This window comes from Apteryx rowi, unplaced genomic scaffold (assembly GCF_003343035.1).
Source record: "Apteryx rowi isolate R43461 unplaced genomic scaffold, aptRow1 scaffold_25, whole genome shotgun sequence".
NCBI lineage: Eukaryota > Metazoa > Chordata > Aves > Apterygiformes > Apterygidae > Apteryx > Apteryx rowi.
In genome coordinates this window covers 2,115,861-2,131,561 of record NW_020448863.1, presented here as the reverse complement: position 1 = coordinate 2,131,561, position 15,701 = coordinate 2,115,861, and the positions used below count along the sequence as shown (strand labels likewise).

General features: G+C 38.7%; 1 protein-coding gene across 1 annotated transcript in view; it reads right to left on the bottom strand.

Annotated features, from left to right (window-relative positions):
* Positions 1–15,701, bottom strand: part of BCAT1 (branched chain amino acid transaminase 1) — a 66,849-nt gene that overhangs the window by 11,869 nt on the left and 39,279 nt on the right. The window contains exons 6-10 of the mRNA XM_026066904.1: positions 12,328–12,491; positions 10,471–10,613; positions 4,370–4,455; positions 2,309–2,449; positions 1,014–1,088 (exon numbers count right to left, since the gene is read on the bottom strand). Coding sequence (XP_025922689.1) covers positions 1,014–1,088; positions 2,309–2,449; positions 4,370–4,455; positions 10,471–10,613; positions 12,328–12,491 — 609 coding nt within the window. The remainder of the gene's footprint in view (positions 1–1,013; positions 1,089–2,308; positions 2,450–4,369; positions 4,456–10,470; positions 10,614–12,327; positions 12,492–15,701) is intronic.

Below are 15,701 nucleotides of genomic sequence, written 5' to 3'. Positions count from 1 at the left end.
TGATTGGGGTCTCAGTTCAAGAACTCTGTCAGATTCTTACTATAGACTAGTGAAGGGCCTGTAAAATAGAAAAAAAATACAATTTTAAGACTCCTTCTTAAAAACTTCTGATTGCTTTAAGGGATTCATACAGTTATCATGTGCTGCAGGTCATCTCACAATGTTTCAAGAAGTTTCATATGGACTTACCAGCAGGAAGATAAAAATTTTAGCAGCAAATCTAATAAGCTCTTTCAGTCAAAAGCTATGATGTAGAGCACTAACTAGCAGACTTGATTTGAAGAAATCATGATGAAACTGCCAAACAGTTACTACTATCAGATCTTAAATAAAGAGGTTTGTAATTTGTCAAGACCTACTCCAATCCCCAAATCCCCCACAACATTAACTACCCTTAAAAAAGGCGGAGAAAAGAGGCAACTAAAATAAAGAGGGCCATCATGTTCTGCTCATTGATGGTAACTGAAATGGTACTGATCCTAAGCCCAGATATGGAGATCAAGCATAGATTCCAAATAGACTTTGATATTTAGCAAACCTCAGAGGAAGGAACTGTTTCAAGAACAAAAAGTGACCATGCAATTGGAGAGGTGCTGAGAATCAAAAATGGTGGTCAGCTGACTGTTGCCAGTCTGTGTCTACTACTTCACACGCCTGTTTATTGATTAGCTATATTCATTTGTGATTTTGGTTATTAAGAAGCTTGATCTAATTTTTTCCTTAAAAAGGAATTTGTAACAACTGTACTGAATTTGACTGATAACAGTAATATTCTACAACTCTCATTCAGGTTGCAAGATAAACAGGGAAAAACAGGGAAAAAAATATATCATCCTCCCTCCGTATCATACTTCCTTGAGATAAAAAAGCATTGATAAATTAAAATAACCACACCAAACACAAATGCCTATATTACTATGTCTAGAGCATTGTTACTGAAAAAACTTTTTTCAGTGTTTTTAAATTTTCACCTTTTATTATTTTATCTTGTTAAAGAAGAGGAAACATCTTACCTGGATATCACTCAGCTTATTCAGGAAACGGGTTGCTAACTGAGGTCCATTCTCCATAGTTGGAATGTGTAAATGCTAACATTGAATTGAGGGAGAGGAGGGAGAGGAGGGAGAGGAGGGAGAGGAGGGAGAGGAGGGAGAGGAGGGAGAGGAGGGAGAGGAGGGAGAGGAGGGAGAGGAGGGAGAGGAGAACATATAATGAAATAATAGCTTTATGTACATATGAATTCCTTAGCATTACCAAGCATTTTAATAAATATTTAATAAATATTAATCAAGCCTTCTAGCCCTCCTTACATGCAGGCAAAGATTGTTGTAACAATTTTTCATAGGACTGCATGCTAAGCCAGTGAAAAGTTAGATCAGTTGTACTGTTATGCTGTTTTTAAAGAAATGCCAATTTAAGCCTTCCAAAAGACTTGTCCAATACAGAGAGTAAATAGTAGAGGTAAGAGCATACCACTAGCATACAGTATTCCATTTCAGAGTATACTGTGTAGAAATACAAGAAGTACACTTATTGTACTTATCAATACTCAGCGCCTTGATTTCTCTCATATTAGCCTAGTACACAACACCATCAATACATTTATTCAATCTAATTAAATCAAGAAGTATCACCCTCCATGAATTTACTGTGCTTGTTACATTTAATGCACATCCATATATCCAGCTGTAATTCCCCAGCCTTTTGAATTAAATTTGTGCTGAGTAAAAAGCATCAAGTCAGCTTAACAGGCTGAAGAAAGGCCCTGTGGAATTCCACCTGTGCAGAAGAAATCTCCCAGATGGTGTAGAGCAGGTGGAAGCGGCTATGCAGCCTCCTGAAACAGCTCTTCCATCAGAGCTGGGTTCCCTGCAATGAGGGGCCAAGAAGAAGAGAGAAACTAGTAGAGGAAAGAATGCAGTGGCTCAGAAATCTCTCCTCACCTATCTCATAAGACTTACATTTTTGAAAAAATGTTTCAATAAAATAAATAAATACATCCTCCAGCCTTTCTATTTTTTTTTTTTTTTTTAAACAGACAGGGAGCTAGTGTTTTTGTTTTCAGGAACTGTCATTTTGTAATTTTTAACTAAATACAAAAGATGAGGCAATTTTTTCTTCCAACAACATACTGGTAACTCACTTGGCAGACAGCATACTGACACTGCTCACCCTTCCAGGACCCTCAGGCAGCATTATGAGCCCCAAAGCATAGGGGTTCCTTTTCTAGCTCACATGTTCTTTTTTGCTCCACCTGCCATTAATTTTAAGAATTTTCTGAAAAAAAGAAAAAAAAACATTTTCCTACCTTGCCTTTATATAATATCTTAGAGATGGGACATACGACACAAGCTGTTCCAGCACCAAACATCTCCTTCACTCTGTTCTCTTCCAAGGCAGCTGTCAGGTCACTCATGGTAATGTATCGCTCAGATACTTTAAATTCCCCCTGCCCCAAAAGAACAAAGAATAAAAACTGTAAAAAGTATAAAAATCACTGTTTTTTGTTTTACACAGTTGAAACATCTCTAATAGAACTATATAGTATTTTTAATTAGCGCAGCTGCAAACAGCCAGCTTTTGGCTATAATATTTTCAAATCTCACAGTATCATGCAAAATAGATCCTAATCAAAAGAATGACCTTCAAGGAAAACCAAAGGTTTGCCAGACAGAGTGCTGATGATGTGGCACTCTTTTCTCTGTTTTGGTATTGAGCCTCAACACCATTATCACATATTACAGAATAACACAGCAGAGTTTATTTTGGGTTATGTGACACAGAATCTGACTACTTCACTAGCATGCTGAAGTTTGTACAAAAATGACTCCATTTTGTACGAGAGAGCTTTACATCCAACTCTTGGGCAATTCCTAGGCAAAATGCATTCTGTTATCCACCTGCAATGCCAACTAGATGCTGTATGTTTCTTTAATCCCTCCCAAAATCTCACACTACAGCCTGCATGCAGCTGTTACATAGAAAAATTAACTGTACCTCAGGTGCAAGTAAAGCAATTCACACTGAACATAGTCATAACAAAGAGGATTTTACCTTCTATATGCGTTGAATGCACAGCAGCTGACTGAGGGGAAATGTTTAAAGAACAAATACAAACATCAAACTTTGTAATTTTCATTACACAAATTTATGTGGACTTCATTGTCCTATCAGGTCAAACTAAAGCTTAGCCCTTGTATTATAAACAAGCTTTTTAATATGGAGCAGAGGTTCTCAAGACAGCAGAAAACATGGTTAGTTCTGGACAGGAGAGCATTTGGAGAGACAGGCAGAGACAGTGAGCAGGCAGGGTTTCAGATAAATAAGGGGATGGAAGTCAGGAAGAACAGAATAATCTTTGTGAGAGTAGAAAACAATTATTCAAGAGGACTGAGGTGAGAGTCTGGTATCTCGCTAATGAACCCTAGCAACTGGGAACATCTGCCTTTCTTGTAGAGCAGATATGACTGAGAAGAGTGCATGCATACTTGCACTAGTTTTAATCTAGAAAACGGGAGTACTAATATGAGTAAACATGCAGAGTTTAGCGCAGGTCAGCAAGTGCCGTATGTATCCCACTGAAGCTCATGCATAGCTCACTTCACCACCAGTTAGATTCAAGTGATATAATTGTGAACTCTGCTTCAGGAAGTCTTTCAGCTATAAGTGGTTGGAAGCTGAGTGAATACCAGGCGAAAGATCACATAAGCTTACTCCTCCCTAAGCATCACCCCGGCCAAAAGCAGAAGACTGGATACTGGGCTAGGTGTGCCTTTGGCAGTGTGGTATTCTTATCCAAGCTGCAATTGCATCTTTGAATGCTGTACAGGCAGAGTGAACAGTTCCCAACATTTCAAGATTTGAGGTAGTCCTTTCAAGGGCCCAGGTAAGTGCTTGGATGGATACATTACAGAACTGGAATCTGCACGCAGATAGATGACTTTAAGATTGTGGCTGGATTTTAGGCTTCATGCTAGTTGTTACGAGTAAGGATGGAACCCTGAGAACTGAGTGGAGAAATGGGGAAATGACGACTAAAGTATAGTTGTGGTCATGCATGGTAATTGTTTGTTTCCTTGCTTTATGTTGTTGGTACCAGTGGAAAACTGAGTTTAACAACACCAATTTGATGAGAATTTTCATGTTAAATACTGTATGGAGCTACTTAAACAAGCTTGGTATTGTCCCACGTGACAGGTGTGGATATTCTGATGACGCTGCTGAGTATCTATGAATTAACATGGTCCCTTAGTTCCCATTTAGTTGAAGGGATTTTTCCAGATCAGTTGAACTTCAAGATACACCAAGAATGACTTACTTTCATAGATATTTATAACATAACAGTCGTTACCAAGGTCAAAACACTCACCCAGTTGCATGCCAGATCCAAAATGCTTTGTCTTGTCACTCCTGGAAGTATGATGCCATCTAAAGGTGGGGTTGCCAGTTCATCTTCTGTCAAATGCAAGATGAATAAAAACACAGGTTAACAACAACAAAAATCTAACCGGAAAATTGAAAAGGAGTTAAATGATATCAGAAATTTTTCCTACTATGAGAGGCAACACTTGTTAGAGTTCTGCAAAATTGCACAAATTCGATTCCAATAAGATTCTGAGTGTTTGGAACATTTTGAGTACACCTGAATGGATGGGGAAGAAATACATTTAATACATTAATAAATACATAGTTCAAGCCTAGTACTAGGTTTTATTCACAAGTATATTATGGATTCACTGTATAACTACAGGGAACTACTAAATGGCTCAATCTTGAAATTCAGAATGGAGAGGCACAAGGGAAAGCCATGCCTAATAATGTCAGGGCAGAAAATGAATTCCTCTGAATTGCTTTACTTAGATATATGGGGTGTAGTATACCTACCTCCCAGCATTAATATGAAACATTTGCCAGGAATTTTGAGGCTTGTTTACTGTACAAGCAAAGCAGATGTGAAAACCTTGCCAAATGAGCATCTTGAAAAGGACACCTGCTTAATGATCGTTTGCCTTATTCTAGACACACTTTTTTTCTCATTTTCTCTTTACTCCAAAAGAACAGCTTTAATAAAACTCCAAAATCACCCACAATTCAAACTATCTAATGATAAGATTGGTTTTGTCAGCCAGTGATTGTTTTTAAAAAAGAATACTAGATAAGCATTCATCTAACATAACTAATGAAACAGTAGATAAATGGTAATCCATACTTGGTAAATGATTAAATCACAACACAGAAGAAAGTTATATATGGTCTTTGTTCTTCTATCTGACCTTTTCAGCAAATCAGCAACTCAAAAGTTAGATGTCTTCATCTTAAACCAACGCATAGCACATTCAGTGGTTTTGATTATCAGAGAACACTCAGCATTTACTCTTTCTGGCAATCAGGCTTTTTAAGCCAGTTTCAGATTTTCACTAAAAGGTGAAGGCATCCAAAGTCAGTATTTCAGTCATTCTCTTCATATTTTTTTGCTAACTATTTTCTCTTTCCAGTAACAATCCATTATCTTTGTTGATCTTAAAAAGATATTATCCTGCTCATTAAATCCATAAACCATCATGCTTTTTGATTTGTTTTTACCTAGGTGACATAAAAGAACAAGATATGTATGTTTACACTGTCATTCTGTTCCCTTATCCCTCCCTGCAAGTGACCACTGAATCCACAGCCTATTCAAAACAGTCTTGAAGGAGAAGCTGTCTCATGAAAGTTTCTGTAAGTCTTGTGAAAATTTGCAGCTGGATGGAAGAGAGAAACATGCTATTCACTCTTGCATGGAGAGAGAGCAGGCTGAAATCAGCTGCTGAACACTCCACTACAACAGTCAGCTAGATAATCGGTGCACAAACACTGCCTGCCAGCCAGCACATACACAACCCCATTCCAACCACAGCATGGGCTCTCTCCAGCTCAGCAAGAGAGGACTTTTGGAGCTGGAGTTGTATGGGGAAAATGAGGATAAAGAATGGAAACTGTTCATTACATCTGCTACTCACAGTCCATTCTCTTGGGAAATTAATTCATTTAGCCCCGGATTTATTAATTTGGACTAGAAGTTTTTCCTACCTGTCCTTCCATGTTCCTTGTAAGAGGATCCATACATACATACACAATAGATCTAAACTGTCATGCCAAAATGTATAAATGAGCCGCCCTGAAACAGCCTATATATATATTCTGCTTAGGGTTTGACTCACCAGAAGTGTCTATTCCCAAACCTACCATAGATTTCTAAGTACAGCAATGTACTACTTTCTCATACAGTCAGAACAGCAGCTTTTCTTTTTTGGAGTCCATCTAGCATCATACATGAAGCTCTTCACTCCTAATCGTGATGCCTGTCTGATCTTAGTTCTGGTAGAACTATCAGAAGAGGAGGACTTAAAAACCTTCCATGAGCCACATGGTTCTGAACACTGAAAACATGGTGTTCTGCATCTGCTAACTTTGGACCCCTTAGATTCAGTCATAAATGAGTGCTCCCCTTCTTTTAACAGAAAATTTGAAATAACGTGGGCTTTAATACCAAAGTTTGTGACAACACACTGGATAATATTTTCTCTGGTGATTTTGCCACAAATGTTGGCCAGGACATGTTTAAGCTCAACAACATATATTAACTGCTTCGACCTATTTTGAAAAGGTGCCAGGTTAGATCAGTTGCCAAACAGCATTGAGAAGACAGGACACAGGAACCTCAAAATGTTTTAAACAGCCTGCTGTTGTAGAATTTTGTCAAATGTACATACGATGCTTACCAGCCTGGGGCCACCTAAGGAACATCTGCTCCCCTTGGTACCCGGCAGAGATGATAATGCTATACAACATGGCATGCCAGAAAGCTCATTCTCTCTGTGAATTGATGCCAAACCTGGCTCCGTATGACATCAGTGTGTCCGTCTCCAGGAAAGCAGATTGTGAGCTCACAGACTCCATTTGCCTTCTGAGTTATTCTGATGGGCTAGGAGCCCTAGATTTTATAGTAGTAAAGAGGGAGGAAAAAGCATTTGAAAGAAAATTTCAGGGATTCTCTTCATTTGATTACTGTTATTATTTGTTAATAACAATCCAATGTCCCATTGCACTAGGCACTGTACAGGCATGTCCTAACAATCGGACTCCCTCAGAAACTTTAAAGGGATTGTTAAAGTGAGGTTTTGCATTTTACTAAGCCTCTGTTTTTGCACACCTCTATTTATGAACACACAGCAGATAATATTTCACCTATGGGATGCCTTCAGTACTAGTCACATCATAACAATGCTGAGAAATTCACAAAAACATATTTTACCAAAATGATAACAACCGTAAGTAAATTTCAGGATCAAGGAGAACCCAGGAAACCCTGATTTTGCCATTATGAATATCTGACTTCCTCTCCCAGTTAGTTCTACTCCTTTCTTCCCTCAGGCTTTTCTTCTTACCTTTCCCTCATGCAATCACTCTCAGTCTTTGCCTCTCTTCCAATTTACTTTCTTCAATTAGTTTTCCCTCCCTTCCTTCAYTTTTCACCTCATTCATCTGCTGCTCTCCCCTCCATGCTCTTGCTACCGGTTTCTATTACAACAGAAGGAGCAATCATTATTTTACTCGTAGTAAGTAACACTTTGCATACTTGCCTGGCATTTACCTGAGAGGAGTTTTTCAAGTATTTAACCTTATGTAAGCTGTTTGGAAGTGGGCACTGTTAATTCCCATTTTAATAACAGCATGAAAATATTAAATAATGCCTGAAGGCTATCCAAAATGCCTTAACAGTAAAGCAAGAAGTAGAGCCCAGATGGTTCCAAATCATTCTCAAGACACTGAATTTTTGGAAAATACACACAGATTTCATAGTTAACAACTTTCAGGTTGGCCATATGTTTAAATTTTAAGGCTTTCCACAAAGTCAAGCCTATATTCTAGGCAGAAGAACAGACATTATTAAAAGAAACAAGGGTTTCAATGTYAACAGCCTCTTGGGATTGTTACGTGCTCTGAAGAGGCAGGTGGAAGGGACTTTAGCGTGATAAAAATTTTCACTTTGTGAACATAAACCATTCCTACCATTTGTCACTCTCCAGATTTGCACTATTGAAAATAGCATTTCATGAACGAAATATCACCCTCCTTTATTTATGCAACAGCAGTGATCCAGATTTGGCCATATCATAATTCTCAGCCAGAGAAACAGCAGGCATACAAGCCCAGCACACAGCATGTCATATTAGTTTACCAGAGATTGAGTAGTTTCCTCCCCAACTCCCTCCCCAGTGTTAGAAACAAGATATTTTTCCAGGTTCCTTCTGCTGCCCAAGACAAAACATGACATGTTTAGTCACAATGCTGTAACTGAAAATATAGTGGCTTGCAGGAGAAATGTACTGTCATTGGAAGCATGGATGTCCGTTAGTCTAGACTTCACTGAGCTGCGTCTCTGGTTTGTTATAAACCAAGTAGAGCACATTCACAGAGCACTCTGCAGTGACCTCTGAACACACAAAGGAGGACATTTTCCTTTTTATTATGATCTGCAATTTCTGCCTCACTATTTTTATGTTAGATCACTCTCAGCTGCAGTATTTCCATAACAAAAAACCCCCCAAAAGCACAGCCTAAGTATGTTCTGTGAAGTGACAGCACATAATGGCAAACACTTTCTAAATCCTACCGTAAAGCCACAGGCAGGTATGTGATGGCACATGTTTAACCCTCTTGGTAGCAAGAGTGATTTTTAACCAAAGAGACTACAAATTAAGATAAGTGTTATCTCACTGGGAGATAACCAAGTGCTCCAGTGATGCTAATGACCATGTCATGTGAAATGGCAGGTCTGTCAGTATACAGTAGCTTGGGTGGCATGAATTACAAGTTGTTTGCTACAGCCACCTCACAATAGTACTATTCAGCAGTGCACTGGTAAGACAGTGATTGGCAGATCTTTGGAACAGTACGGTGCTGCAGCTGGATAATTCCAGCATATTCCTGGTTTAAGTACAATGAGAACATTGAATTCTAATTATGTCCCCCCTTCAGTGTCCTTTCCCTGGGGAGAATGAGCCAAAATCTCTTTTCATATCTCTCTAGTGAAGTTAAACATGGGGTAAATTTGGCCATCTAGCTACACTGACAAATCCACTGCTGCTGTAACATTTTTCATATTTATAGTTTCATTCATGGGACTTCAAAGACTCATTCAACACTGAAGAATTATCATTCCTGTTTTTACAAAAGTAGTAAGGATTTCATACAAGAACAAGAAATGAAACTGAAAATGGGAGTCAGGTATCTGGACTCCCATTACCGTGCCCTGAATATAAACACATCCAAAACACACTGCTGTCCCCACACAATGCTGCCACTGCACTGCAGCTAAGCACTGTCAGAAAAATGTCAATTTTCAAGAGTACCTATGGCACTATGATTAAATCATCAGTCTGAACTCTGCATTCTCTGCCATGCAGAAGTCCAACAACACTTAATTTTTACAGAGCACTGCGTGTGGGCCAGTACTCATGAAAGTCAGGGGACATCCTTCCATTCACTTCCATATGCATTGGCTCAATTCTGTAAGGATGCAAACCCATATACTCTTCTGAATTGCTACTTAATTGCAGCTATCACTTCTCAAGTATTGAATATTTGTAGGCCCATGGGGTGTTTTTGAAATGCTTAACTAGCTGGCTGCTCATTAACTAGACAGTTTTCTAAGCAACATATATATTGACCACAGACGATTGCAGGAGGAAAAAATGGCTTTAAGAATGATGGTATATCTTCAAAGCATCATGTCAGCGTAAGTGATGTGGAAGGCTGACTGTTGTGCTCTTCTCTCCCTCCTTTGGATGGGACCTCAAATCCTTCAAAGAAAGAGCTGACTGTTTTATCAGTTGGATGCTGAAATACTTTTGGTCACGTTTCAGGAGCATATGGCCTGCTGGAAAGTGATGATGGGAACCACTCATGCTCAAAGCCACAGAGTGTGAAGTTATGCAGCCATAAGGTGTCTTTAGTACGTCTGTACTGTTCTGACCCAATGCCTCCATCAAGATCAAATGTGCTGCCAGAGTTGACAGCAAACATACAGTGTGAACCCTTATATGGCCGGACCCTACCCATGTGAGCACTGGCCCTGCAGATTAGTACATTATTGGCAGGCAGTGCTCACAGCTGCTCCAGGGTCTCCTTTTTTAGGATGGCATGACAAATAGTCATCTATTAGTTTTCAGAAGGGAAGAGGCTTTCCCTTCATTAAATAACTGTCATTAAAGTTTATGATCTGCACCCTAATAATCATTTTATGGATTATGAGAAGAAGTACCTATGGATTATATCCCACTAACATGAAAAGGAAAAGCAATGTTAGTTGTCATTCTTTGGACCAGACTGTAGCTTCTAGAAGCCTTGTCCATAAAACATGAACACCTGCTTTGTCATCCCAACTGTCCACTCTGTTAAGAGTCTTCATGTTTTGTGTTACTATACCTCCATCTTCATTTATCCAGTAGAGAAACAGATTCATTGTTCCAACTTCAGTTATTTGATGATCTTCTCCATAGAGCCACAGAACCTGCTGACAACCTAATTCCAGGGCTTCTCGCTGGGCATAAATAGAAGAACCATAATTCCTTCCAGAAACAAAAACAAAAAGCAAACAGATATGAGTATTTCGCTGGGTATTTTCTTTCCATAACACATTTTCATTTTCTCATTTCTGTGTAAGATTCAGTGCACAAATGCACCTCTGCCTTATGAGCAAGTGTTCTGCACAGTCTCTGCTTGTCCCTGAGACACTGTCATTGTATTTTACTAGTATTTTACTAGATCATTTTGTATCTACTACTCTGAAATTTTGAGGGGCTGAACAGCATCAACAGTTCAACCATATCCATCCAAACGGTCTTAAAAATACCTCTTGTCCCATTTTGTGGATTTTCTAATTATTGCAATTGGACACTTTAGGAAAGCTTTCATTTTTAAGTATATTTAGCAGTTGTAATCCTGGAGAGAATGCATCAATTCCCATCCATCCCATGGCTTTAAAAAAGCTGAACAAAACCATCTACCTCATATTATATATGTCAGATGAATAGATGGGTAGTTAGACCTCTTGGAATACAAAATCACCAGAGATGAGCTATTTCTTTACTAGTAAACAACATTCACAGAACTAGTAGCTCCAGTAACTTCAGAACTAATAACTCTCCAGTTGCAGATGGAGAAGCAACTATTTCCCTAAAATGCTGCCTAAAGGGTGAACCTGACTAAATAACGTGTTTACCCTGCAGCCTCTCTGGGGGAAAAAAGTCCTCCTGCTCCTGATGTTCAACAACCATCAAAATTCCAAGTCAGCAGCTCCATTGCTGACAACACTGGAACTAAGTTCTCACTTCTGGGCCACAATTTCAAATAAAGTTTATAGTGACCCCAAAGTATTCCCTTCTTCACAGCTGAAGCATGAAGCATGCATAGGAAACAATTATTGTATTTGTAAAACTAAATAAACATCACAAGTAGAGAGTAAAAGTCTCAAAACATCAGACTCAGTGAAGGAAAGGTGTTTTTTTGCCATTTTATTATTCTGCTACCTTGGCTGAGCAGCATTTGACAACTTGCTACCTCACGCCTCCAAAAGAAACTCTTAGGTAGAGGCAATAAGCTTTGTTTAAACCACAGACTAGGTATGCATAATCTAGTCACTTACTTAGTCATATCGAAGTTGCTTGTTCCAATCAAATCCTAAGCAGCTTCATTCTGACAACACCTCAAGTACTTGGACATTAACAGCGGTGTTTCTACCTAACCAGAGCTTCTGCCTGATTCAGCAGAATACTAACAGATCATGGCCAAGTCCATGAGGTAACTGTCTAATGCTTTCCCTGGAACATCCGTATTCCCCAGGACAGTCTGCCAAGAAAGGTTAGCAGTCAATGCAGTGACTGCAATGTTTGCTGTCAATGCCCAGTTGGCAGCAGGCCACTATTCGGAATGCTGCATCACAGAAGTGATAGCTACAGTGTCAACTTCTGCAAGGGGAATGGCTAAAGTATTATACAGAAACTGCCAGGTCCAGTTCCCTGGCTTGAGACACTGCAGAATTCTCTCTCCAAATAGCTCACTTGGCAGTAATATCCAAACAAAAAAAGGCATCTGAACTGTATACACATTCACAAAGTACAAATTTGAAACCTTTATTATAGTACACTGTTTGCTCAACTGCTACATGTAATACCTTTACATCTCATGCTGGATTAGATACTTTACTAAAGAAGAAGAAAACAACGACAAAAAAAGAATCTCATTGGTGAGCTCCATAGGAAATGCAGAATCAGGTTTTCTTACCCTCCYAGTTTGCAGTCTCCTGTTCCTCCTTTCCAGGCTCTTACATATTTTGGATCTGCCCATAAAGATACCGGATTAAAACTTCCACTTGCAAAGTAAGGGCCCACAGGACTCAGTATGACATAGAGTAGGGCTTTAGTTGGCTTCTTCACTCCAAGAGAAGGCTGAACATAAGGAATACAAACAAAAGTTACTGGTGTACTGCACTCCAAACATCAGATGCTGCACAATTAGCTTCTGAAAAATTGGTTTCAGAGGAACTGCAGTAGAAGAGTGCTTTTACAAACAATGCAAAGTGCTGCAAAGAAGGGGAAATATTTATATACCCCCTTGCCCTCCCAAGCAACAAAGCAACTCTAATTTTACATACAATCACAACTTACTTACAGCTGGTACATTCATCTGTGTATTATTTTAACCTTCCCAAATAATTTCAAACTTTAGAGAATTTGGAAGTTAGCTCAAGGACACACTGGATATGAAATGTAGCTATACGTATTAATTACAGCAGGAGTCTGCAAAGCCTTTTTTTTTCTTGTGCAAGGACCACCACTAGCAGTAGCGATGGCGAGGAACCACTATCAGCTCTATTAGTGGTTAGAATTAGCCAATGCCAATTGGACCTGGCATTGGTAGAATCAAGTAGTGGCTCTGTGCAAGGCCATATGTCAGTCTGAAATGATCTGCCTATTGGAAATGGTTCACATACAACAGCATAAGAAATAACCCTGAATGTGTTGCTGTTTTTCTCTCTTCTTTGAGAGACGGCTTCTCTTACTCCAGGTCATCACTATCAACACGTGAAGGTGGAGGTGAAAAGTTTGCTGCTGGTCAAAGTCTGGATCCTGTGGTAAGAGACTCTGTTTATCTATATGTTTCTTGGCACAGCTCTAGACTGATGAATTAACCAAATTCACTGGTTGCATGGAGGCAGCTACTATAATGTGATTTGGTAATAGCTAGAATCCTGTGTAATGGCTGCTGGGATCATGCAAATGTAGGTAGCTGGATGCCACAAACAGCAGAATTTACACTTCAATTTGTCTGTGTATAAGCAATTACTCAGTGCAGCATGTCAATTTGAGCATTCACTGCTTAAGCAAAACAGATCAATGGAGAGGCAAAGGACTAGGCCTCCTTCTCATGTGGGAGAGAGAGAAGTGCATGCACACTGTATTTTAGGTCACATGTCTACTTAGTGATTTCTTTCTTTCTAGCCAGATGACAGACTCTGAGGGCTAATGCAGCTTCCAGGAGAAACAGAGTTTGAAAGATTTTGCTAAACTGGTATTTCTGGTTAATGTGTTGACTAGTTTTGCCTAATAACCACTAGCTTTTTCCCCCAACTTGAAAAACCTCTGTGAAACTGAATGAAACCTGTCTCTCTGGAGATTACTGAAGTTTCACTCCTACTTGAGAAGAGACGGTTTCTGTGCCATCTAACATCATCTATGAGCTTTTCTGTGAAAAAGCATGGCCTTTGTCATTATTACCACCCAGAAAAGATCAGTTCAAAAGGGCCTACGGGGCTGCAGTTTCCCAGCTGTCAGTATGCTGACATGAAGGGGAACTAACAACAGTTTGAATTGCTCTTAATCAGGAGCAACCTTTCTCAGAAACCACTGAGTCATTTGAAGCATTATGATCCCAGGGAAAGACTAAAATAAGGCGAAGAAATCATATGAGAAATAGCTACAAGCTCCTAGCACTACAAATATTTTTCTTTCACAGTTTTTAGGAGTAAGAGAAACACACAGTCCAAAAAAAGCATCCTAAGACTGGATCTTGCTTGGTTGTTAAAAGACTGTCTTGTTTAGGGTCAATTCATTAGAATCATTAGAATATCTCATTCTTGAGATCTTATATGCAACTGAATGGGTTACTACTTTCTCTCCCCATAGAGAAACTAGTCACCTAAACAGAATAAGCTCATCCTTGCTATCCAAGGTTAGGTTCTCACTTAAAAAATAAAACCCAAAAAACAACAAAAAAACAAAATTGAACTTCAATCTTTAGGGCAAAATGTCTGAGCAAAATACTGTACACAAAGCACATGAAGCTAAACTGGGAGGCAGGAGGGAAAAATAACAGTATAATCATGAAACTACCGGAACATTCAAATAAGTCTTCCTGAGGTGGGGAGAAGGCTTTTTTTCCCCCTCATTTCCGTCTATCTTACTCTGTCAGCAGAATTTCTAGGAAGAGAAACATTAATTAATGAAGATCTTGATACTTTTCCTGATTCTTCTACAACCCTTCAAAAGATCATGCTATTTGGGTTCCCTTATTTGTGCCGATTCATGTAAGAATAGCACAACAAGCAATCTGGTGACAATATATGACACAGGGGAAAGGCCAGATATGGTGGCTAACTTGAAACAAAGTTCAACAGGAAAAGAATTTCTGAAAAACAACAACAGGAAAAAAAAATCCAATTTTTAATATTAATACTTCACATTTACCGTGTGCAAATCCTTTTACCTGAAAATTTGCAACTAATTTACAAACATTAAATTAATGAAGTTTTAGAACACATGTGAAATAAATGAGTATTATGGTAGGTATTGATTGATATGGCTATTGCAGGAAAGTGACTTTCCTAGTTGGGAACCACACATTCTTTAGCTTCCTTGTCCCATACTTTACCATTAAAGCTTTCTCTCTCACCACTGCAAAAAAACCCTTCAAGTTTTAATTAAAATAAACTCCCTACACTTCATAAATACCTTATGCTTGACTCGCACCCACATGCCACTTGCAGAATGCACACAAATACCTAGGTGCTATGAAACCTCTGCCAAGGTCAGGTTCATCCGGGTTTGAGAAAAAATTAAGACAAGAATTGATTTTTAGTTCTGCTAAGAGTCTCTCTCAGGAGAGCCATCTTAATTTACTGGGTAGAATCTTCTAGAATCCTCTCACTTAGGTCAGGGTGGAGGTATGAAATGAAATAATGAAAACTACATAGTAGATTTCCTTCATCTTTTCTCTAAATTACTAATATTTTAAAGTATTTAAAATAAAAAAGGATTTAAAATAAAGGATTTAAAGGATGTAAAATAGAAATATTTTAAGAGATTATCATGTCACAAATAACTATCCTTTTAGTAAAAAAAAAATATATATAAGTTTTACTGTAATCACTTAGAAAATTAGATGAAACACTTTACATTCAATGATCTGAACCAATGTGTCCACTAGGTGGTGGTGTGGTCAACAAATTTGGGAAGTAGACCTGCAGGTGATTAACTCAGAATTAAAAACACAAAAACAATTCACCCCTGAACCGTAATGCTATCGTTTACTCGCTGCTGCATATTTAGCTTTATGAATTAATGGTCTCATACTTAAATACACAAAAGCTAAGAGGAAAA